Genomic DNA, 24,667 nt, shown 5'->3' on the forward strand with positions numbered 1-24,667 from the left:
AGTTTTGTTTTGCTTTTTTGTTACATAGGTCGCTCTTAGTTCCCATATGGTAAAGCGAAGTATGTAACAGTGAGATGTCAAAAATAGAAAATTCTACATACGTCGAATCGTAAAAAGATTGAATTAAAGAATTTTAAGATCTAATGTGTCGTCCAGACTATGAGCTATATCACTTGATATAGAGTAGCTTGGCATCAAAGTTTATTATATAGTTATAGTTATATAACATCTCATGTCAAGATTCTCTATCCAGTTTTCCGCGAGCGGTAATGGCCGCCAGCTTGCCTGCGGGTTAGTCTCTGATTTGACATCCCGCATAAATCCAAACAATAGACGAACCATTATTGGAACGATATACGTTCCAGGTTGAACCATAATGATAATGGTACTTAACCATAACCGTACTGTAGTCTGATAACGTTTTGACCATAGTGACTATGGGTTTCGTAGACCGGACTGTATGGGCAACGGGTTGTTAAGAATGTTAAACGTAAGAGAAAACGATTTTCTTCATACATTTTTGGAGGAAAGATTGTATCAGTACTATATTGATTATGGTTCGTAGACCGTAAACTTCATTTATTAAGGTTGAGATAATTGTTTTACCATAAATATGTATTGTTCGAAGAACTTAATGTTAATGGGTAGCGATATTAACCATTGACGAATACATAGACGGAGGGGTGGCCATTTTTCCGGGCACCACTATATACCCCTGGGGAGTGACGGATTACAATTATTACAATCACTCGACCATTGAGAAGCCCCTCAATTCGAACCACGTCAGTTTGACAACAGTTGTCATTTTCATTTTTGTTTACCTCTGATATGTTTTTGGCTACGATCAGAGTCAATGAAATACGGGCAATCTGAAACCGCACCGAGGCAGATAGTTTTTTTCCACACTGACGTAAATAAAATATAGAGTATTATTGGCAAATAAATATTCTATACGATACATGTAGTGCGCGATTTTGATCAACCTACGGATACCGGCTGGAATACAGGTAATATGTTGAAAGGGATTTGCTGATTGCTTCCAGTTTCCAGAAACCTCCAACTCGAGATTCAAATATGTTGATCTCCGATGTTAAAATTCCACCACAGTTTTGCGTTTCTGCGGGTGAGATTAAATAGTCAACTTTTCAATCATTGTTTCGCCTTCAGACCTGACGAGCGTGGCAATGGTCCAAGAAAAGAGGCCACGAAGAAAAGCTGCTGAACTTCGAATGTTCCATGAAACAACCGTCATCAGCTGACGTCACTATATGCTGCAGAACCTCAGTTTCCTCGACAGCAAGTTAGAGCCCATCACCGCAATCGCACCTTTTGTGTTGCTTTTTTGCCCTGCTACGACAGAGACTCGTTATCACCTGTTATCGACAATGCGTGGGATGTTTGACACGGACACGGAAGATCATATTATGGACCTGCTGTGTGGTGGTTCCTGGATTAATTGTTTTGGATTAGAGCCGAGGCTAGCGTCTCTACGACGAATGGCAAAAGTTTGAATCTTCTCACGGATATGGAGCTATAGAGTAAGGTAAGTTTGATTGAAATATGCTATTGTTTATTGTGACCACATTTTCAGGCATGCATCGGAGAAAACCTTGTAAAGTGCTGGCGGATCGCACCCTTATTTTGCCTTCCAAATCAGCACACATCGCACAATGAGTGTATAAATCTGGAAGGGGGAGTAATTATGCGCAATGTTATTTTGGAAGGCAGTGATTCAGATCCACGAGAAGCAAAACAAGCTGGTAAAGAAGGAGCTACTAGTAACGCCAACGACGATGGAACGGTCGGGAAATGTTTGACTTGTTTTCGATAAGTTGGTGAGTGCATTTATTCCGCCTTATACCTACAAAGTTTGTGCTATAATTTTGTTTTCAGAAGATTCTCAGCAATTTTGATTCTCTTTTAGTTATTTCTACCCACCATTATTCAAATGTTTCAAAATAATCAGAAATATAATACATTCTACAGGCTACAACGGTGACTTTTTCTGCCGGTTTCCAGACTCCCCGGATGTAAAAGCTATTCACTTCCGGAACCACTTCAATCCGGTCTAGAAGGTAACATTTAAAGAACTCCCAATGCTGGTGGACGCGACAATTCATAAGGCAAACAAGGGAACCGAAACTTGACACTGACTAAAATTGGAATTGTCTAAAATGATCGACAAAATACGACCTTCAACGGATATGCTAAGTCCGTCAAGAGCTGGAATTTGGAAAAGGATTCCGACAGGTTAGTTTAATATTTCATTGTTTATTAGTCAGTGTCAAAGCGTAATTTTTGTCTGGAGCACTGTTCTAAAATCAACAGACAAGTAAGTTTTGAGCAAATTCTAACTACTAAAGTATGCGATTGGCATTCCTAACATAATAACAATCAAGTAGCTTCTAACTATTTTAAAGATTCATACAAAAAGACACTTCTGTAGGAAGGTTCTAAAGCATTATGTGAAAACAAGCTTAGTGTGAGTGACGGAATAGGGATTGGAACATATGCTACCTCCTACTTTACGTATTTACTGGGAAAATCTTTTTAAAATACAATCACTTTTTCAAGTATTTATTTTTAAATTCCTTTATTTTCATTTTTCTTCTACAGCAATCAAATAATATGCCAAATGGCTCGTACCACATCAACTTATGAAGGCAAACATCGGAACCGTGATGTTATTAGGAATGGCTGCATATACACTGCTCACTAATAACTGTGGAAGTGCTTAATGAACACTAAGCTGCGAGGCGGCTCTGTCCCAGTGTGGGGTGTAATGCCAATAAGAAGAAGAAGGTACCGTCAACTGGGGGGAAGATGATCATTTTTAAGACAAAACATGCAATAACAATGGGTGTTTACATTTTAAATCGAAACAAATATTTTCAAAACATGTACTGCTATACGTTGCAATAATCAACAACTTTAGTTTTCTGAAATGCATTCGCATTTATTAAAATAAATTAAATTATCACACATTTTTTGAGTAATCTGGTTTGGGGTGAAGTTGATCAAGACAGCTCTACTAAAATCATTATGACCTAGTAGTCAAAATACACTAGGTTATTTGTATGAATGTTGAATTTACTACGTAAAGAAGTCTACGAAGTCAATATTTGAAACGAAAATAGCGTCATTTATGACTATCTCTCTCTTTCTTCCACAAAATGCATTTTCATGATTATAATCGTAAAACTCGGATTTTTACCTAGCGGTAACATTACTTGAACGGAGAATATTGTTGACTACCGTTTCAAAAAAAAAAAATGATCATCTTTACCTCAATGATCATCTTCCCCCCAGTTGACGGTATTGGTTACAAAAGTTTCATGGTTTGCTAAGAGCGGAATTTCAGTTCAATGTCTGGAAGTAGTTACGGTTTTACCTAGTCATTCGATAATAAATATGTAGAAACCGGAAGCAGCTGTTAATCGTCGCAAACCTAAAAATAAGGTGGTATACTCCGACGGCCTTGTGTTGGAACCAATAAAGGGGTTCAGGATAACAACATTTGCTTTACTACGACTACCGATGCAGAAGATTATGAGAACGCCGGCGCTCAGATCCTCCAAAGAAGCAAAATGGGAATATTGCCAAATTCGGAAACTCGTCGAGAGCAGAAAATTAGTGAAACAGCTAATGAAAACAATATTCGCCAGATGCGCTCAATTTTTCATTTTTCATTGATTATATTTACGGAGATACATTTGCATGACTTGGTAACTCGCATTGCTGCCCACACTACCGTAATATGTAATAAATTACCGTAATGATTACGAATACATACCTATTTTAAGATCACTTCAAAACGAACTTTTGTTGAGAGGCCCGAAGATCCATATTGTTACACATCAATCGACTAAGTGGCTAAGTTGCTTGATTGGTTGATTGCTTGTTTGCTTGTAGCTAGCTTGAATGGTTGAATGGTTTACTGGTTGATTGATTGGTTGTGGTTATTTAGTTGATTGGTTGATTAGTTGGTCGGCTGGTTAGTTGATAAGTTGTTTTGTTGATTGCTTGGTTAATTAGTTGGTTGGTTGCTTGATTGGTTGATTAGTTGGTTGGTTGCTTAATTGCTTGGTAGATTGGTAGCTTGTTTAACTGGTTGGTTACTTGATTGGTTGGTTGATTTTTTGGTTGGCTGCTGCTTGATTTGTTAGTTGGTAGTATGGTATGATTGATTGGTTGGTTGCTTGACTGGTTGCTTGATTGGTTAGTAGGCTAGTTAGTTGATTATTTGTTTTGTTGGTTGCTTGGTTGATTAGTTAATAAGTTGATTGGTAGCTTGCTTGAATGGTTGGTTGCTTGATTCGTTGGTTATTTGGTTGGTTGGTTGCAGCTTGATTTGTAAGTTGGAAGCATGGTTGATTGGTTGGTTGTTAATCCGACCAACCAATCAGGTTATATGATTGATTGGTTGCTTGACTGGTTGATTGATTGGTTGGTCGGCTGGTTAGTTGATACTGTTTTGTTCAACCGTCTAAGACGAGTTTAGGACTCTCCATTTAATTCCACCAATTATTTTGATATCTTTGCAGATACGTATTTCGACCACAACTGTATGGTCGTATTCAGTGTCTCGTACTCGACTGTTTTGTTGCTTGCTTGATTAGTTCGTTGGTTGAATAATTGATTGGTTGATTGGTAGATTGCTTGATTGGTTGGTTGATTGATTGGTTGGTTATTTGGTTGATCGGTTGATTGGTTGCTGCTTGATTTGTTAGGTGGTAGAATGGTTGTTTGGTTGGTTGGTTGCTTGATTGTTTGGTTGATTGGTAGCTTGCCTGAATGGGTGATTGCTGGATTAGTTGATTGTTTGCTTTACTGGTTGATTGAATGGTTGGTCGGCTGGCTAGTTGATTATTTGTTTTGTTGGTTGCTTGAATGGTTGATTTGTTGGTTGCTTATTTGGTTGATTAGCTTGTTGGTTGCTTGATTTGTTAGTTGATTGATTGGTTGGTTATTTGGTTGCTTGATTTGTTGGTTGGTTGAATTGTTATTTGCTTAATTGGTTGATTAGCTGCCTAATTGATTGATTGGTAGGTTATTTGGTTGATTGGTTGCTTGACTGATTGATTGATTGGTTGGTCGGCTGGTTAGTTGATAAGTTGTTTTGTCGGTTGTTTGAATGGTTGATTGGTTGGTTGCTTATTTGGTTGATTAGCTTGTTGGTTAATTGGTTGATTAGTTAGTTGTTTGATTGGTAGCTTGCTTGATTGGTTGGTTGCTGGATTAGTTAATTGATTGATGGTTGGTTACTTATTTGGTTGATTGGTTGCTTTATCTGATTGATTGGTTGTGGATATTTAGTTGATTCGTTGCTTGATTGGTTGGTCGTCTCGTTAATTGATAAGTTGTTTAGTTGATTGGTTAATTAGTTGGTTGGTTGCTTGATTGGTTGGTTGGTTGCTTGATTGGTTGGTTGATTGGTTGCTTGATTGCTTGGTTGATTATTTGGTTGATTGCTGCTTGATTTGTTAGTTGGTAGTATGGTTGATTGGTTGGTTGCTTGACAGGTTGATTGATTGGTTAGTAGGCTGGTTAGTTGATTAGTTGTTTTGATTGGTTAATAAGTTGATTGCTGGATTGGTTGGTTATTTAGTTGATTGGTTGTTTGATTGGTGATTGGTTGCTTGCTTAATTGGTTGATTAGCTGGTTGGTTGTTTGATTGCTTGGTTGATTGGTAGCTTGCTTGAATTGTTGGTTGCTTGATTGTTGGTTGGTTGCTTGACTGGTTGATTGGTTGGTTGCTTGATTGGTTAGTCGGCTGGTTAGTTGATTAGTTGTTTTGTTGGTTGCTTGGTTGATTGGTAGCTTGCTTGAATGGTTGGTTGTTTGATTAGTTAGTTGATTGATTCGTTGGTTATTTGGTTAGTTGGTTGCTGCTTGATTTGTTAGTTGGAAGAATGGTTGATTGGTTGGTGTAGAGTCCATATTATAACCATATTCTTGTTGAGCATCAATGTCTTACCCCTCAACGTGGTAAGTAACGTAAGATCGATTTGAAGAGAGTGAGAAAGAATGAAAAGAGGGAGAAGTAAATAATATCCGGTATTCAGGTTGGTCTAAGACAGAACGAATTCAATTACTGTCGCGAGTGGTCGCCAATAAAAGTAACCTGTGAATTAAATCAGTGGTTTTTATTTCGGTTCCGAAAACAACTTGAAAATCAATACCTGAGGGAGACGCTACAATTTGGCGCAGTCGGTAGGATAAATCAAGGTGAGTTTGCTAACAAGTGGTAGGAGGATTTATTTTGTGTAAAAGAGGCTTTCAGACCTAGTTCTAGTAGTTTGGGTTTTTTTATTGCTTTCTGAAGATTTTTTTCCCCATTTTTTTTAACATGCTGAAACCGTAGACTGTGAGAGCAAAATGGTGGATTCATTAGAAGGTTAAAGGTGTAAAAGTTTTAAAAAGAAAAAAACAATTGATAATCGAATCTAAAAAAAAAATAAAATAAAAAATAAATGGCGTGGTTGACGGCCATACCTAAGATTTAGGAATGGTCATATAGAAGCGCACGCACACTATTTACAAGAAGTCCTTACTCTGGTCCGAGATAGGTATATTCTGTATAGACTAAAATATACATACATTGTGGAGGGTAAGCTTGTTAGCAAGCCTGGCAATCAAATGTAAAAGATGCGAGACCGGTTGAAGACCGAAGCACACACACTTAAAGCAAAAGATGCGAAACTGGTTGAAGACCAAAGCGCACACATTTAAAATATGCGAGACCAGATGAAGACAGAAGCACATACACACACACTTAAATGAAACGATGCGAGACCGGCTGAAGACCGAAGCGCACAAAAGAAAAAAAGAAAAGATGCGAGATCGGTTGAAGACCAAAACACATACTTGAACGGAAAAGATGCCTCTGGTTGAAGACCAAAATGCACACACACACACAAAAAAAAAAAAAAGTCGGTTGAAGGCCGTGGTGCAAACAGGTAAAAAAAAATAATAATAATAAACCGGTAGCGACCAAGAGACAAATTGTAACCAAAATGAGTCCAGATGGAGACTGAAGCATATTTAGGTATAAAAGTTGAGTCCGGGTGAAGAAGCACAAAGAAAAATGGTTAAGGTTCTGATTGATTAGTAACATACCTAAAGAATATTATGACAGCTCCAGGCTGATAGGTACGATACAGGTGTATCCAATTTGGTTATGAACTAAGTGTTGTGATTTTGTGATGCGTTGATTAGAAAACATTTATAATTGTTCGCAATCTACATATCAGTTTAGTATTTACCAGTCGTTATTAGAAAAGCCTCTATTAAATGTTTCATGATTTTTTTTGCAATTGCAATAATCAGAAGAAAAAAATGATCGATTTTCAGATGGATGATAACAGTTACCCCTTAGCGCCTTTCAACGAAGCGGTAGATGCATCGGATCTCCGCCGAGAGTGGGAAGAGTGGCTTAGAGCGTTCGAGTTGTTGCTGGAGTTAAAACAGATTGATTCACAGCATGGTAAACTGGTATTCATGCTAGCACGCGGAGGCCGGGGTCTCCAAAGGATTTATTACAATCTGAGGCCAGTATCTGGAGAAATCTATCCAGAACCATCGAAAGTGCCTCTAGCACCAGAAGAAATCCCCGAATTCGATAACGCGGTCAAACGTTTGAATCACTTCTTCGTCGGAAAACGCAATGAGCGGGTCGAATTAGAAGTTTTTCGCTCGCTTAAGCAGTCTGCTGACGAATCTTTCAATCACTTCGTTCTCAAGCTTCGCACGCAAGCTTCCAGATGTGATTTCCGAGACCGGGAGGAGAAGGAAATTTTGCAACAAGTAACTATCGGTGCCAGGGATGAAAGGGTTAGAGACAAAGGTCTCGAGAGCACGATGGACCTCGACGAGTTGACCAACTACGCCATAAATCGAGAACTACTGATGAAGCAAAAGCAGAAATCCCAGCCGTTCAAAGTTGAATCCGACTCAGCTAGCGTCTCAGCGGTGAAACAAATCTGGAACAGAAAGCAACAATCCAAGGAGCGATCTTCCGGAATGACTTCGTTCAAACGAGAGAAGCCGTGGAATGAGGGAAATCGTGTTCGATCGGAATGCGATCGCTGCGGTTCATGGAAACACTTCAAAGACTCGAAAATGTGCATTGCCCGAAATTCCAAATGCAACAATTGCGGCCGTATGGGCCACTTCGCCAGGAAATGCAGAGCAATAAGAAAGTCGCAGCTCAAAGCCCGCAGCACTTGGAAGCGTGCCGATGAGGAGACCAATACCGTACAAGATATCGACGGAGACGACATGGAGCCCCTAGGCTATCGCAAGACGTCGGATGATTCGATGAAGGTAGAATAATTTTATCTTATTTCATTATGTCATTTTTTACATGCTTTAATTACAAGTAAACATACCTGACATGTTAAATTGAGGGATAGTAGCGTCTCTACCAATAAATTAGATAGTATTAAACATAGCTCCTAATTTTGTCTCTTTTGCATAGATGAGCCGAAAAAACGATGGATTTATTACGTGTAAAATTGATCAGCATCCTGTTATCTTCTTAATTGATTCGGGAGCTGCAATCAATACGGTTACCGAACAGGTTTGGGAAGAACTCATAAAAGCCAACGCGACTATTTTTAAAAAAAGGTTTCAATGCGATCGCAAAGTTCTAGCTTACGCTACTCAAGAACCACTGCGGGTCTTGACAATCTTTGAAGCGTGGATTTCAGTAAATGAATTCAAGCTCAAAACTTACGCTGAATTCTTCGTTATTGAAGGTTCACAGAAATCGCTTCTTAGTAAACGAACGGCAGAAGACCTAAAAGTTTTGAAAGTCGGGCTTGAGGTTCAAAGCATAGTGGTTGGAAATGAAGCGTTTCCGAAATTCCCGAATGTTCAAATAAAATTATCTATCGACAGCCGCGTGCCACCGAAGAAAATCGCATACCTAAGAATTCCTGCAGCAATGGAACAGAAAGTAGATCAGAAAATACTTGAGATGCTCAATAGTGACGTGATTGAACCGGTTTCGGGACCACCAGAATGGATATCACCCATGGTGGTGGTGCCCAAAGGGAAAGACGACATAAGATTGTGCATCAACATGAAGTATCCCAATGAAGCGATACAGCGGGAACATTACCCACTCCCCATGATTGAAACTTTCTTGAACAAGCTAAGAGGATCAACAATCTTCTCCAAACTAGATATTACTTCTGCGTACTACCATATTGAGCTCCACCCAGAATCTCGAGGAATCACAACCTTCATGACAAGCAGAGGGCTCATGAGATTCAAGCGGCTAATGTTCGGAATCAATTGTGCTCCTGAGATATTCCAGCGAGTAATGTCCGAGATGTTGGCCGGCATTGACGGTGTTGTGGTATACATCGACGACGTTGTGGTAGCTGGAAGTACTCAAGAAGAGCATGACACTCGACTGCAGAAAGTGCTGTCCGTCCTAAAAAAGAATAATGCCACATTGAATAAGTCAAAATGTCTGATTGGAGTAACTGAGCTCGAGATCTTGGGATTCAAAGTGAGCACTGCAGGTATATGCCCATCAGATGAAAAGATCGCTGCTATTCAGAATTTCAGAAAACCAGAATCGAGAGAAGAAACACGAAGCTTTCTTGGACTTATCAATTTTGTTGGACAATTTATTCCGCATCTGTCAACGCGATCAGAAGCACTGCGTAAATTTATCAGAGGCGACGTTGATGTCTTTGGGAAAGCACAACAAGAAGCTTTTGATGATCTCCGAAATGAGTTGTCGAACACTGTTCGGCGGCTAGGATTCTTCGATCCAAAGGACAAGACTGAATTGTACGTAGATGCTTCTCCAGTGGGACTTGGTGCAGTACTCACGCAGCGAAATGGTGAACAAACGTCACGAATTATAAGCTTCGCCTCTAAAGGTCTGACTAAAACGGAAAGAGTTTACCCGCAAACTCAACGTGAAGCGTTGGCAGTTGTTTGGGCGGTCGAAAAATTCTACCCCTATTTGTTCGGGACACAGTTCACAATATTTACTGATCATAAAACATTAGAATACATCTATGGAGGAAAACACCAACAAGGGAAGCGTGCTTGTTCGAGAGCTGAAGGATGGGCGTTAAGGCTCCAGCCGTACGATTTTTGCGTGAAGCATATCCCTGGCACATCTAATATTTCAGATGTCCTCTCACGATTGAGCGTAAAAGCGGAAACGACAACTGACATACCATTTGACGAAGCGACAGAGCATTATTTGTGTGCAATCGGTGACGGCCCTGCAGCAATCTCTCTTCAACAAATCAAGGACGAAACCATTCGAGACGAAGTTCTTCAAGCGGTGTCGAAAGCGTTACAAAGCCATGAATGGTCTCCAGGCCTAATCAGCTACCAAGCCTTCTCAAATGAATTAGGGATTATTGACGGAATCATAGTGAGAGACGAGAGAATCATTCTTCCATCAAGCCTTAGACGGAGAGCATTGGTGATAGCCCATCGAGGGCATCCTGGAATAGTGACAATGCGACGTAACCTTCGTGAGAAGGTATGGTGGCCATACATGGACCGAGACGTCAGGGAATACACTCAAGAGTGCGCTGGATGTGCAGCTGTCAGCTCACAATGTCCACCGGAACCTATGCTGCGGAAGGAAATGCCGGATCGAGCTTGGCAAGAAATCGCTATTGATTTTTTTTCGGCAAAAGAATGTGCTACATTTCTGGTTACTGTCGATTATTACAGTCGCTTTATCAGGGTAACTGAAATGAAAGGAACTAATGCATCAAAGACAATTGAGGCTCTTGAAGAAATGTTTCGAGAACACACATATCCTGAAACTATCCGTAGTGATAATGGGCCACCATTTTCCAGTGAAGAATTCTCCAATTACTGCAATTCTAAAAACATACGCCTTGTTCGTACTATTCCTTATTGGCCACAGATGAATGGCTTAGTGGAAAGGCAAAATCAGGGAATATTACGTACCCTACGTATTGCTAAAGCGATTAAAGCTGATTGGAGAAAAGCCGTTCAAGATTATGTGTATGCATACAACACGACACCTCACTCAGTAACAGGAAAAGCACCGATGGAATTATTGACCGGCAGACCAGTTAAAGATTTACTTCCGTCTTTAAGGACTGAAACTCATTGGCGTCAAGATGAAGAAACTCGAGACAAAGATGCTATTAAAAGATGCAGGGGAAAGCTTATGCGGATCACCGTAGGCATGCCAAACCATCGGATATCGAAGTTGGCGACGATGTTCTATTGAAAACTACGAGACTGGAAAACTTGAACCAAAGTTCAAACTCGATAAGTTTAAAGTTATAAAGAGAACAGGAAATGACGTGGTCGTCACTAACGAAGAAGGTGTTATGTACCGCCGCCCGGTGTCTCACCTGAGGAAATGGCCATCGACAAAAGCATCTGAGCAGGACATCGAACCAGAAACTCCGGTCTTTCGTAAGTACTAAATTCATTTTTTTGTTGATTTATTACTAACTTGTTTCAGGCAAGGCTTGATGTAGACTGTCAGACCACAAACACATTATAGGGTTTCACACCATTATTGTTTCAACATAAATAAGAAGCTTAGTTAGTTTTTGCGAAGTCAAAAAAAAAAATTGCAATGTGCAAGATCGAGTATTACCAATGATTTCAAATATTTTTCACTGGTAACTGTAACTCTTACAGTTTTAAGCACTTCCTAAGAATCAATTTTGTTTTTTTCTACGAATACATTGTTTCGCGTTGCCACATAGGGGAACTTTGCCCTATAGTAATGAATGAATGATACCTGCGAAATGATACCAAATTCCCTTGCTACACAGCGTATTTCTGTAAATAGATTGTAAGCATCTATAATACATCATACTTACTCATTGCATAGATTTTCTTCTTCATGCGGGACGCTTTATTATTTGTACATCAATGCTAAAATAATATAATATTCCTGATTAGCACTGGAATATGTAAAAGTAAAATATATTTACTTACGAGATAAGCAGCCGTGCGATATGCGAAACTTCACAAAGTGACAGATTGAAAAGGGGTTCTGTCGATTACGTCGACAGTTGCGGATATAATACAGGGGTGTAATTTTTCATACAGGAATTATACTAATGACAGACATTATGGTATTCGATCAATATTACAATATTTATATTTATAGCAGCACAACTTAAATATTGAAATAAAATCAATATAATTTAGGGATTATCTGTGTAATAATGTTCATGCCAGCTTGTACCACTACACGTTTTTGTTTCATAGCATAGCAACTACTTCTCGGGAATGATTTGTTTAAGATTCCGACTATAGCATTTAAATACGTGGCACTCATGACCATGCAATAATCTTTATATTTATTTCATTTCAAAACAAAAAAAAAATATCTTTACAGGACCTGCTCACTATCAGGATGTACCAGAAGCAGAACTTGATGAGAGGGATGGTCCAACAACAGCAAAGGAAGGAAACACAATGAAGAGACTTCAAGCCAAGGAATACAGTACATTGATACGTCCCAAACGTGATAAGAAATTACCAGCTAGATATAGTAGCCACTAGATGGTTCAAGCAACCTGTATCAGAAGCATTTTTTTTTTTCATTGTTTTATTTTTATTAGAGTAGAAAAGAGATGTAGAGTCCATATTATAACCATATTCTTGTTGAGCATCAATGTCTTACCCCTCAACGTGGTAAGTAACGTAAGATCGATTTGAAGAGAGTGAGAAAGAATGAAAAGAGGGAGAAGTAAATAATATCCGGTATTCAGGTTGGTCTAAGACAGAACGAATCCAATTACTGTCGCGAGTGGTCGTCAATAAAAGTAACCGGTGAATAAATCAGTGGTTTTTATTTCGGTTCCGAAAACGACTTGAACATCAATACCCAAGGGAGACGCTACAGTTGGTTGCTGCTTGATTTGTTAGTTGGAAGAATGGTTGATTGGTTGGTTGCTTTTTTTTATTGATTCCTTGATTGGTTAGTAATTTGGTTGATTGGTTGCTTGACTGGTTGATTGATTGGTTGGTCGGCTCGTTAGTTCATATGTTGTTTTGTTGGTTGCTTGATTGGTTGAATGATTGCTTGGATGATTGGTAGCTTGCTTTAAAGGTTGATTATTTGATTGATTGATGCTTGATTTGTTAGTTGGTAGAATGGTTGATTGGTTGGTTGATTGCTTGATTGGTTGTTAATTTGGTTGACTGGTTGCTTGACTAGTTGATTGATTGGTTGCTTGATTGGTTGGTCGGCTGGATAGTTGACATGTTGTTTTGTTGGTTGCTTGGTGGTTGATTAGTTGGTTGGTTGGTTAGTTGTTTGATTGCTTGGTGGATTGGTAGCTTACTTGATTGGTTGATTTATTTATTAGTTGGTAGTATGGTTGATTGGTTGGTTGCTTGATTATTGGTTGGTTACTTCATTGTTGGTTGGTTGGTTGACTGATTGATTGGTTGGTTGCTTGGTTGATTGGTTAATAAATTGATTGCTAGATTGCTTGATTGGTTAGTTATTTGGTTGATGGGTTGGTTGGTCGGGGGCAGCAGGGACTTTGTCCAAGGGCTTGACGATCCCTCCCCAGGCCATCTGCGAGTTGTGTCGCCTGCCTAGGATATGGTGGTGTTTGACAGTAGGCCCTATTTAACCTCTAAAAAAAGCTGCATGTATCCGCAAGTAGGCTCCGCCAAAGCGACCGTGTGCCGCTCAAAGCGCACAAGCCCAAGTCCTGGTGTTAGGTGGGACGCTAAACAGCCCTGACACGACGGCCCTCCGACGAGACAGGAGGTTTGCACAGGCCCAATAAGCCGCCTTTAAAAACAACCATTACGAACGGCATAGAAGATAATACGACTCGATACAATCGGCAACGACCTAGGCAACGAATAAAGGATCACGATTGGAAGCTTGGAACATGGAACTGCAAGTCGCTAGGCTTCGCAGGTTGCGACAGGATAATCTACGATGAATTAAATCCCCGCAACTTCGACGTCGTAGCGCTGCAGGAAATCTGCTGGACAGGGTTGGTTGGTTGCTGCTTGATTTGTTAGTTGGTAGAATGATTAATTGGTTGGTTGCTTCATTGTTGGTTGATTGATTGATTGTTTGGTAATTTGGTTGATTGGTTGCTTTACTGATTGATTGGCTGGTCGGCTGGTTAGTTGATATGTTGTTTTGTTGGTTGCTTCAATGGTTGCTTGGTTGTTTGATTAGTTGATTCGTTGCTTGATTGATTGGTAGCTTGCTTGAATGGCTGATAGCTGGATTAGTTGGTTGGTAGCTTAATTGGTTGGTTATTTGGTTGATGGGTTTCTTTACCGTTTGATTGAATGGTTGGTCGGCTGATTGGTTGATTAGTTGTTTTTTGGTTTCTTGATTGGTCAAACTGTTGATTAGTTGGTTCCTTGATAGTTGGCTGGTTGCTTCATTGTTTGTTGACTGCTTGGCTGGTTATTTAGTTGATTGATTGCTTGATTGGATAATCCAGCAATCAGCCATTCAAGCAAGCTACCAATCAATCAAGCAACAACTCAACTAATCAACCAACCAAGCAACCCACAAAACAACATATCAACTAACCAGCCGACGAGCCAAGCAACCAAATTACCAACCAATCAATCAATCAACCAACAATGAAGCAACCAATCAATCAACCATTATACCAACTAACAAATCAAGCAGCAACCAACCAACCCATCAACCAAATAACTAACCAATCAATCAACTAACCATTCAAGCAAGCTACCAATCAACTTATTAACCAATCAACCAAGCAACCAACCAAACAACTAATCAACTAACCAGCCGACTAACCAATCAACCAGTAAATCAACCAACCAACAATCAAGCAACCAACAATTCAAGCAAGCTACCAATCAACCAAGCAATTCAACAAGCAACCAGCTAATCAACCAATCAAGCAACCAACCAATAACCAATCAAACAACCAATCAACTAAATAACCAACCAATCAACTAACCAACCAATCTAGCAATCAACTTATTAATCAATCAACCAAGCAGCCAACATAACAACTAATCAACTAACCAGCTTACTAACCAACCAATCAACCATACTACCAACTAACAAATCAAGCAGCAATCAACCAAGCAATCAAGCAACCAACCAACCAATCAAGCAACCAACCAATAATCAGGCAACCAACCAACTAATCTACCAATCAAGCAATCAACAAATCAACTAATCAACCCATCAAGCAACCGACCAATAATCAACCAACCAACTAATCAACCAATCAACTAATCAATCAACCAATCAACTGAATAATTGACTAGTCAACGATTCCAGCAACCAACCAATCAAGCAAGCCACCAATCAACTAATCAAGCAACCAACTAATCAGCCATTCAAGCAACCAACAAAACAACTAATCAACTAACCAGCCGACCAACCAATCAATCAACCAGTCAAACAACCAATCAACCAAATAACCAACCAATCAAGCAACCAACCAACTATGAAGCAACCAACCATTCAACAGTTCTACCAACTAACAAATCAAGCAGCAACCAACCAAATAATCATTCTACTAACCAACAATCAACCAACCAACCAATCAACTAAATAACCAATCAATCAACCAACAAACAATTAAGCAACCAACCAACTATCAAAGAACTAACTAATCAACAATTCTACCTACTAACAAATCGAGCAACAACTAACCAATCAACTAATCAATCAACTAATCAACCAATCAAGAAACCAACAAAACAACTAATCAACCAACCAGCCGACCAACCATTCAATCAAACGGTTAAAGCAACCCATCAACCAAATAACCAACGAACTAATCCAGCAATCAACCATTCAAGTAAGCTACCAATCAATCAAGCAACGAATCAACTAATCAACCAACCAAGCAACCAACAAAACAACATGTCAACTAACCAGCCGACAAACCAACCAAGCAAGCAATCAACCAACCAATCAATTATTCTATAATCTAACAAATCAAGCAGCAATCAATCAAATAACCAACCATTCAAGCAAACTACCAATCAACCAAGCAATCAAGCAACCCACCATTCAAGCAAGCTACCAATCAACCAAGCAATCATTCAACCAACCAACTAATCAACCATTCAAGCAACCAACAAAACAACAAATGAATTAACGAGCCGACCAACCAATCAATCAATCACTCAAGCAACCAATCAACCAAATTACCAACCAATCAAGTAATCAATAAACAAAAAAGAAACCAACCAATCAACCATTCTTCCAACTAACAAATCAAGCAACAACCAACTAACCAAATAACCAACGAATCAATCAACTAACTAATTAAACAACCAACCATTCAAGCAAGCTACCAATCAACTTATTAACCAATCAACCAAGCAACCAACAAAACAATTAATCAACTAACCAGCCGATTAACCATTCAAGCAACCAACCAACAATTAATGCAAGCTACCAATCAACCAAGCAATCAAGCAACCAACCAGCGAATCAACCAATTAAGCAACCAACCTTTCTACAAACGTAACAAATCAAGCAGCAACCCATAAACGAAATTACTAATCAATCAAACGACGACCATCCATTCAAGCATGCTACCAATCAACCAACCAACCAATAATCAAGCAACCAACCAACTAATCAATCAATCAAGCAACCAACCAATTAGCCATCCAAGCAACCAACAAAACAACTAATCAACTAACCAGCCGACCAACTAATCAAGTAATCAATCAACCAACCAGTCAAGCAGGGTCTCCAGCAGCCTTGCGAGCAAAGGCGTAGGATTGCCAATCCGCAGATGGCGAGTTCGATTCTCGGTCCGGTCTAGGATGTTTTCGGGTTGGAAACATTCTCGACACCCTGGGCATAGTGTATCCATTGTACTTGCCACACAAGATACATACTCATGCAATGGCGGGCATAGAAAAGCTTTCAATTAATAACTGAGGAAATGCTAATAGAATACTAAGTTGAAAAGCTAGGCCAAGTTCCAGTTGGAATGTAGAGCCATTGAAGAAGAAGAAGAAGAACCAGTCAAGCAACCTATTAATCAAATAATCAACCAATCAACCAAATAACAAAACAACTAATCAACTAACCAGCCGACCAACAATCAATCAACCAGTCAAGCAACCAACCAACTATCAACCATTCAACAGTTCTACCAACTAACAAAACAAGCAGCAACCAACCAATCAATCAATCATTCTACCAACTAACAAATCAAGCAACCAACCAACTAATCTACCAATCAAGCAATCAACAAAACAACTAATCAACCCATCAAGCAACCGACCAACAATCAATCAACCAACTAATCAAGCAATCCACTAATCAACCAACCAATCAAGCAATCAATCAACTGAATAATTAACTAATCAACCATTCCAGCAAGCTACCAATCAACCAATCAAGCAACCAAACAATCAGCCATTCAAGCAACCAACAAAACAACTAATCAACTAACCAGCCGACCAACCAATCAATCAACCAGTCAAACAACCAATAAACTAAATAACCAACCAATCAAGCAACCAACCAACTGTGAAGCAACCAACCATTCAACGGTTCTACCAACTAACAAATCAAGCAACAACCAACCAATTAATCATTCTACCAACCAACAATCAACCAACCAACCAATCATGCAACCAATCAACTAAATAATCAATCAATCAACCAACAAACAATGAGCAAACAACCAACCAACTATTAAACTGATCCAAAATTATTTATCAGATCGCTCACTGCAGGTAAACTATCAGAATTCTAAATATTTAGGACTTCTGCTAGATCAAAAATCAACTTTTAAAAATCACATTGAAGGCCTTCAAGCCAAATGTAACAAATATATTAAGTGTCTATATCCACTTATAAACAGAAAGTCAAAACTTTGTCTTAGGAACAAACTTTTGATTTACAAACAAATTACACCAGCCATGTTGTATGCTGTGCCAATATGGACTAGTTGCTGCAATACCAGAAAGAAGGCACTTCAGAGGATTGTTCCTTCTCGGACCACCACGATTACCAGATGGTCTTCCTTCAGTCCCTCCTCGGTTGTGACATGTTCGTTTCAACAATTCTGTCGAAAAATCGTATGGCGGGAATGAGTAGAGCACACCGGTTGCTTCCGCTCCTTTATTAAGTAAGGATATAACGCCGGCCGCTTCTTTCTGCTTCAGGTAGGACACGAGATTACGCAGTGGACGCGTCTGAACGCTGGCATCATCCGACGATGCTACCGATGACATGCCATTCCTACACGAAGACGAATCAGAATCAGTTGGACTGCGTCGCCTCGGTGAACGGGATTGAGATCTATCGATTCCTGGTTCACGAACGACGGCGTGAATCATATTTGCCATCGAATCCTGATCGACGCCATTCATCATTGTCCCCGTGGTGCGGTGGGCCATCACGATGAAAACCGCCACGGAAACCACCACGGCCGCGGAACGGTCTTCCACCATAGCCGTACGATGAATTGTCCTCGTATGATTCACCGCCTTCCGGATATTCGTAGTCGGGGCCGCGACGATACTCACCACCTTCCTCAAAACCTCCACTGCTCTTTGAGAACGATGGTGTTGTTCCGTTATCAGCAAAATCGATACGAAGGATACGAAACGGAACACATCGGTGGCGGGAATAAATTCCAGCAGGCGCGTGGTGAATTCATCACAGACGAAATTTGAAGCTGCCGATACGAGAACGTTGGCTTTGGGTTGTAGTTTCTAAATTTGTAAAACTGCCTCTACGATAGTTGAAGTTTTTTCAGTACCGGGTGGTCCAAATAATATGTACGGAGCAGGGAACGAAGTCCGATTCACGATATTTCGCACAGCAGACAGCTGCTCGTGATTTGTTGCGACATATTTGTTGAACCATTGAAAACTGTAAAACGCACTGTATTGCATCATTTGAGTTCGAACATTTTGTAACACAACTCACCTCTCGTATATGATCTTTTTTTCCATCGGTACCGGATACTGATTCAACAGCGGACAATGAATCGTTGGTTTCTTCAAAATTAGCTGCTCTTTCACGAAATGACTCAACACGGTCACTTGCAGGTGGTAAAGTTCCAATATTTCTGTCTTTGAGTCCGCCAGTCCAACCAATATCAGTCCGTAGCTTCTATCCAGCTCCGACAGCAGGCAACTGTCGAAGCAAAACTTTGAAACCGTACCCCAAGGAAGGCGCATCTCGCTTTCAATCAGCATCTTCATGTGACCGTCTGCCAGGTGGATGTAGGCCCGGCTAAGTCGCAACACCGAATGGGGTGACACGTTCCGCACGTACACCAACGTTCTGGCGTAATCGGGACGGTAGTCCAAACGCACGGTGAAACTCGATTCCTCCAGAAGGTAGTCATCAACCTGACGAATGAAACCAAATATGCGCCCGTGTTTCGTCATGTGTTTGGCGAAACGGTTGTCATCTTTGCACTGTAACCGGCATAAATAGCAGTACAGCGGAATGTGACTCATCTGCTGGTAATCGCGGGAGAAGCTCCGAATGTGTCGCAGTTTGTATGGACGTTCTTTGCTCTTTGTCGACGTTGTTTCGGCTTTATCGCACTTTGGCTGTAAGATATTTTTTGAGTTTAAGATGTTTGTGGAGATGAATAGATTGTTCACTCTGGCATTTCTGTTAGACAAACTTACCTTTTCGGTTGCGACCTTACTTTTATCATTTTTCGATGATGAATTAGAAATCATTTTCACAAAAAAAATTGTTCTAACTTGAAGCACGCGTTGGAGTAATCGATCTGATAGCCACAAAATCTCGGGTACTTATTCAAAAGGACGTATGTGACTTTGTAAACAAAGATGCAAACGTCGATTTGTCCAATCTGATGGCACTCCCACGCAAACCAACACCACCAACAGGTAGCCGAAGGCTTCTCCTATACGGCACCATTGGTTTGCGTGGGAGTGCCATCAGATTGGACAAATCGACATTTGAATCTTTGCTTGTAAAATCACATACGTCCTTTTGAATAAGTACCCGAGATTTATGTACGATGCAAAACCGAAACGACGTCGCCGCAAGGTAAGGGAGAAAAACAAACAGACAAACTGTCAAAACGTCAAGAGGGGTAAGTCAGCGCTCGTAAAATATTCTCAATCCAGTTGAAAACCGGAATTGGGGGATAGCGAAGTTGGATTTTTCTCACAATCCGTAGGTTAAACCTAACTTCGGAAGTGGTGCGCTGTTTTCATATCGCGAAGCGCTATTCAGCGCACCACTTCCGAAGTTAGGTTTAACGTACGGATTGTGAGAAAAACCCAACTTCGCTAGCACCCAATTTCGGGTTTCAACTGGATTGAGTATATTTATGTATATAATGTAATTCGTCACCCACGAGGGGTATTTTCTTCAAAATGAAGAAGAAGACATGGTGCCCGATTTTCTGATGGCTTTGTACCGGACATTTCGGTCTATGTATTCGTCAATGTATTAACTATGTCCATGATATATTTGTACAGTAGACGTTCGATAACTGCAAGTCATTTAACTGCAATGCTTTTTAACTGCAATTCGATAGTTGCAACAGTTTTGCAGTTATCAGACTGATAAACTTCAAACTGATGTCAAACTCAATGACAGCTGCATTGCGCTGCACATTTAGATGCACTTTTATTGCATCTGACGTCGATTGACAACCTTTTGACGTCTAGAATGCGTTGCAGTTATCGAACGGCATTCGTTAACTGAAAAGTAAAAATTTTGCAGTTATCGAACGGCTACTGTAACTGTACGAAGAACGGTAAATTTGTATGCGGGATTTCTGGAGGTCAACTGCACCCACCGTTCGAGAATTTTGATCAATGTGGTATATAAAAAGGCTTGAATTCACTTAATCAGCACCTTCTTTTATACCACATTGGTCAGAATGCTCGGAGCGGTGGGTGCAGTTGACCTCCAGAAATGTCAAATCAGAGACTAACCCGCAGGCAAGCTGGCGGCCATTACCGCTCGCGGAAAACTGGATATCAAGCAGCTATATCACCAATCTAAACGTAGTCTAATAGTACGTTCAGATTATGAGCTATTATTATTTATTCAGACTAAGGCCGAAGTGGCCTGTGCGGTATATAAGAGTCTTCTCCATTCGGCTCGGTCCATGGCTACACGTCGCCAACCTCGCAGTCTACGGAGGGTCCGCAAGTCATCTTCCACCTGATCGATCCGCCTTGCCCGCTGCGCACCTCGCCTTCTTGTGCCCGTCGGATCGTTGTCGAGAACCATTTTCACCGGGTTACTGTCCGACATTCTGGCTACGTGCCCGGCCCACCGCAGTCGTCCGATTTTCGCGGTGTGAACGATGGATGGTTCTCCCAACAGCTGATGCAACTCGTGGTTCATTCGCCTCCTCCACGTACCGTCCGCCATCTGCACCCCACCATAGATGGTACGCAGCACTTTCCTTTCGAAAACTCCAACGCGCAGTCCTCCACGAGCATCGTCCAGGTCTCGTGTCCGTAGAGGACTACCGGTCTAATGAGCGTTTTGTAGATTGTCAGTTCGGTATTGCGGATCTTTTGAAAATTTTCCGTTTTGCGGATTCCGCAAAGTTCTACCGCAGCTGTCAAAGTTCTACCGCCAGCCTGCAAATCTTCAAAAACCTAGTAATTGGCGTTGTCATCGTAGAATGCCATGCCAAATTGCAGAGAAAATGTATGAAGTGACAGCTGCGGTAGTTTGAAAATTGAACCGGAAAAAGGAAAGTTTTCTCTGGAACAGCAATACGGCGGCGAACTCTATTCGATCGCAGCGTCTTGCGGAGTCCAAAGTACGTACGATTTCTAGCCACTATGCGTCTCCGAATTTCTCTGCTGGTGTCATTTTCGGCAGTAATCAGTGAGCCCAAGTACACAAATTTTTCTACCACCTCGATTTCGTCACCACCGATGTAAACTCGCGGTGGGTGGCTCACATTGTCTTCTCTTGAACCTCTTCCTATCATGTACTTCGTCTTCGACGTGTTGATGACTAGTCCGATCCGCTTAGCTTCCCTCTTCAGTCTGATGTAGGTTTCCTCCATCTTCTCAAAGTTACGTGCCATAATATCTATGTCGTCGGCGAAGCCAAATAGCTGGACTTATTGAAAATTGTGCCACTCGTGTTAATCCCAGCTCTTCGTATTACCCCTTCCAAAGCGATGTTGAATAGCAGACACGAAAAACCATCACCTTGCCGTAACCCTCTGCGGGTTTCGAAGGGACTCGAGAATGCCCCTGAAACTCGAACTACGCACATCACCCGATCCATCGTCACTTTGATCAACCGTGTCAGTTTATCCGGAAAACCGTGTTCGTGCATTAGCTGCCATAGCTGGTCCCGATCGATTGTATCATATGCGGCTTTGAAGTCGATGAATAGATGATGTGTGGGCATGTTGTATTCGCGGCATTTCTGCAGTACTTGGCGAATGGCGAACACCTGGTCCGTGGTGGAGCGTTCGCCCATAAAACCCGCCTGGTACTGCCCCACGAGCTTCCTTGCAGTTGGTGCTAGTCGGCGGCATAAAATTTGGGACAGTACCTTGTCGTTCAGCAATGTGATTGCGCAGTAGTTGCTACAATCCAGCTTATCGCCCTTTTTGTAGATGGGACACACGACACCTTCCATCCACTCCTGCGGCAAAACTTCATCCTCCCAAATCTTGGTAATGACCCAGTGCAGCGCTCTAGCCAGTGCCTCACCACCGTGTTTAAATAGCTCTCCTGGTAGTTGGTCAAGCCCAGGGGCTTTGTTGTTCTTCAGCCGGCCGATCTCCTCCTGGATTTCCTGGAGATTCGGGGCCGGAAAGATTATGTCCTGCGCGCGTTCTCCCAGGTCCATTACCATACCCGAGCAACACAAATTAGACAAAAATGGTTGTATAAACTTGATTGTGACTAAATCTGGTCACATATGAGTTGCAGTAACCTTTGTCAAACATGTGTGCTGCTTGGGTACCGTCATCTTCGTCTGCTACATCGCCATTCAGGTGTTCTTCGTAGTGCTGCCGCCACCTTTGGATCACCTCACGCTCGTTCGTAAGAAGGTTCCCGTTTATGTCCTTACACATATCAGGCTGTGGCACGTGGCCCTTACGTGAACGTGTGTTATTAGCACGGTACAATTGCTCCGTCTCTTCACGGTCTCGATCTTCCTGCTGGCGCTTTTTCCTCCGGAAAATCGAGTTTTGTCTGTTCCGCGCCTGTTTATATCGTGCCTCGTTCGCCCTCGTGCGGTGTTGCAGCAATCTCGCCCATGCTGCATTCTTCTCTTCCACTAACTGCTCACATTCGCCGTCATACCAGTCGTTTCTCTGATCCGGGGACACCGTGCCAAGTGCAGCGGTTGCGGTGCTACCAATGGCGGATCGAATACAGTCGCGATTCGCTGGTTGGGCCACTACCTCGGCCAAACTAACGAATTCGGTTTTTTAGTTGGGTCAACTGACAGCCATTTGAACACGTGTATCATTGACGAATACGTATTCGTCAATGCGTGGTGTATTTCGACTTGAACATCACAAATGATGTCCAGTGACGCCCAATCCCGTTTTCCGTGTTTACATTGAATTTTGACGTTCGGTTGCTTTTTAGTTGGGCCATGGCCCAACCAGCGGAGGCTCAATTAAAAAGTGACCCAAATATTAAGATCCCAACCAGCGAATCCCGACTGTATCTCTCCAGCCATCTTCAAGAAACGCTGCGCCTAGCTGCCCTTCCGTTGGGAGTGCCACTTCCAGATGCTGCGCGTATTCTTGGGCTAGTCTAGCGTCTGGTAGCCGCCCAATGTTAAGCCGCGGCGTCCGACTTCGACGCGTGTTGTACACCGTCGAGCGTTTTGAGCGCAGGCAACTGCAACGAGGTAGTGGTCGGATTCAATATTCGCACTGCGGTAAGCGCGGACGTTCGTGATGTCGGAGAAGAATTTTCCGTCGATAATAACGTGGTCGATTTGGTTTTCCGTTTCTTGGTTAGGTGATCTCCATGTGGTCTTGTGGATATTTTTGCGGGGAAAGAAGGTGCTTCGAACTACCATTCCGCGGGAGGCTGCGAAGTTTATGCATCGTTGGCCGTTGTCATTCGATACGGTGTGCAGACTATCCGGTCCGATGACCGGTCTATACATTTCCTCCCTTCCTACCTGTGCGTTCATGTCACCGATGACGATTTTAACGTCCCACAGTGGGCATCCATCGTATGTCTGCTTCCAGCTGTGCGTAGAACGCTTCTTTCTCGTCGTCGGGTCTCCCTTCGTGTGGGCAGTGCACGTTGATGATGCTATAGTTGAAGAAACGGCCTTTAATCCTCAGCTTGCACATCCTTGCGTTGATTGGCTGCCACTCAATCGCGCGTTGGCGCATCTTACCCAGCACTATGAAGCCGGTTCCCAGCTCGTTGGTGGTGCCACAGCTTTGGTAGAAGGTAGCCGCTCGATGCCCGCTTTTCCACACTTTCTGTCCTGTCCAGCAAATCTCCTGCAGCGCCACGACGTCGAAGTTGCGGGGATGTAATTCATCGTAGATCATCTTGTCGCAACCTGCGAAACCTAGCGACTTGCAATTCCATGTTCCAAGCTTCCAATCGTGATCCTGTGTTCGTCGCCTAGGTCCTTGCCGATTATATCGAGTCGCATTATTTCTTATATTGTTCGTAATGATTGGTTTTCTAGGCGGCTTATTGGGCCTG

General features: G+C 41.7%; 2 protein-coding genes and 1 long non-coding RNA gene across 6 annotated transcripts; 2 read left to right on the forward strand and 1 right to left on the reverse strand.

The window, feature by feature from the left end:
- Positions 1-868: 868 nt before the first annotated feature.
- Positions 869-3,771, forward strand: LOC134224763 (uncharacterized). Its single transcript, XR_009983057.1, has 5 exons — positions 869-1,007; positions 1,168-1,538; positions 1,592-1,835; positions 1,987-2,250; positions 2,617-3,771. It is a non-coding gene; the product is annotated as an uncharacterized LOC134224763 (long non-coding RNA).
- LOC134224762 (uncharacterized) lies at positions 1,538-19,757 on the reverse strand. Of its 2 annotated transcripts, none has more exons than XM_062704323.1 (3): positions 19,640-19,757; positions 18,924-19,558; positions 1,538-1,684 (listed from the first exon to the last, which is right to left on the reverse strand). In XM_062704323.1, the coding sequence occupies exons 1-3, from the start codon at positions 19,691-19,693 to the stop codon at positions 1,654-1,656; spliced, it is 720 nt and encodes a 239-aa protein (XP_062560307.1). In that variant the 5' UTR covers positions 19,694-19,757; the 3' UTR covers positions 1,538-1,653. The 2 variants fall into 2 exon arrangements, with proteins under 2 accessions (XP_062560307.1, XP_062560306.1); XM_062704322.1 differs by lacking the exon at positions 1,538-1,684 and adding an exon at positions 18,537-18,866.
- LOC134224760 (uncharacterized) lies at positions 6,503-12,830 on the forward strand. Of its 3 annotated transcripts, none has more exons than XM_062704316.1 (3): positions 6,503-7,253; positions 7,331-8,326; positions 12,381-12,830. In XM_062704316.1, exons 2-3 carry the CDS (start codon positions 7,340-7,342, stop codon positions 12,462-12,464), a joined length of 1,071 nt encoding a protein of 356 aa, XP_062560300.1. In that variant the 5' UTR covers positions 6,503-7,253; positions 7,331-7,339; the 3' UTR covers positions 12,465-12,830. The 3 variants fall into 3 exon arrangements, with proteins under 3 accessions (XP_062560300.1, XP_062560301.1, XP_062560302.1); XM_062704317.1 differs by having other exon boundaries at positions 6,503-7,153; positions 7,355-8,326; XM_062704318.1 differs by having other exon boundaries at positions 6,503-7,049; positions 7,355-8,326.
- Positions 19,758-24,667: the final 4,910 nt, after the last annotated feature.

Source organism: Armigeres subalbatus, chromosome 3 (assembly GCF_024139115.2).
Source record: "Armigeres subalbatus isolate Guangzhou_Male chromosome 3, GZ_Asu_2, whole genome shotgun sequence".
NCBI lineage: Eukaryota > Metazoa > Arthropoda > Insecta > Diptera > Culicidae > Armigeres > Armigeres subalbatus.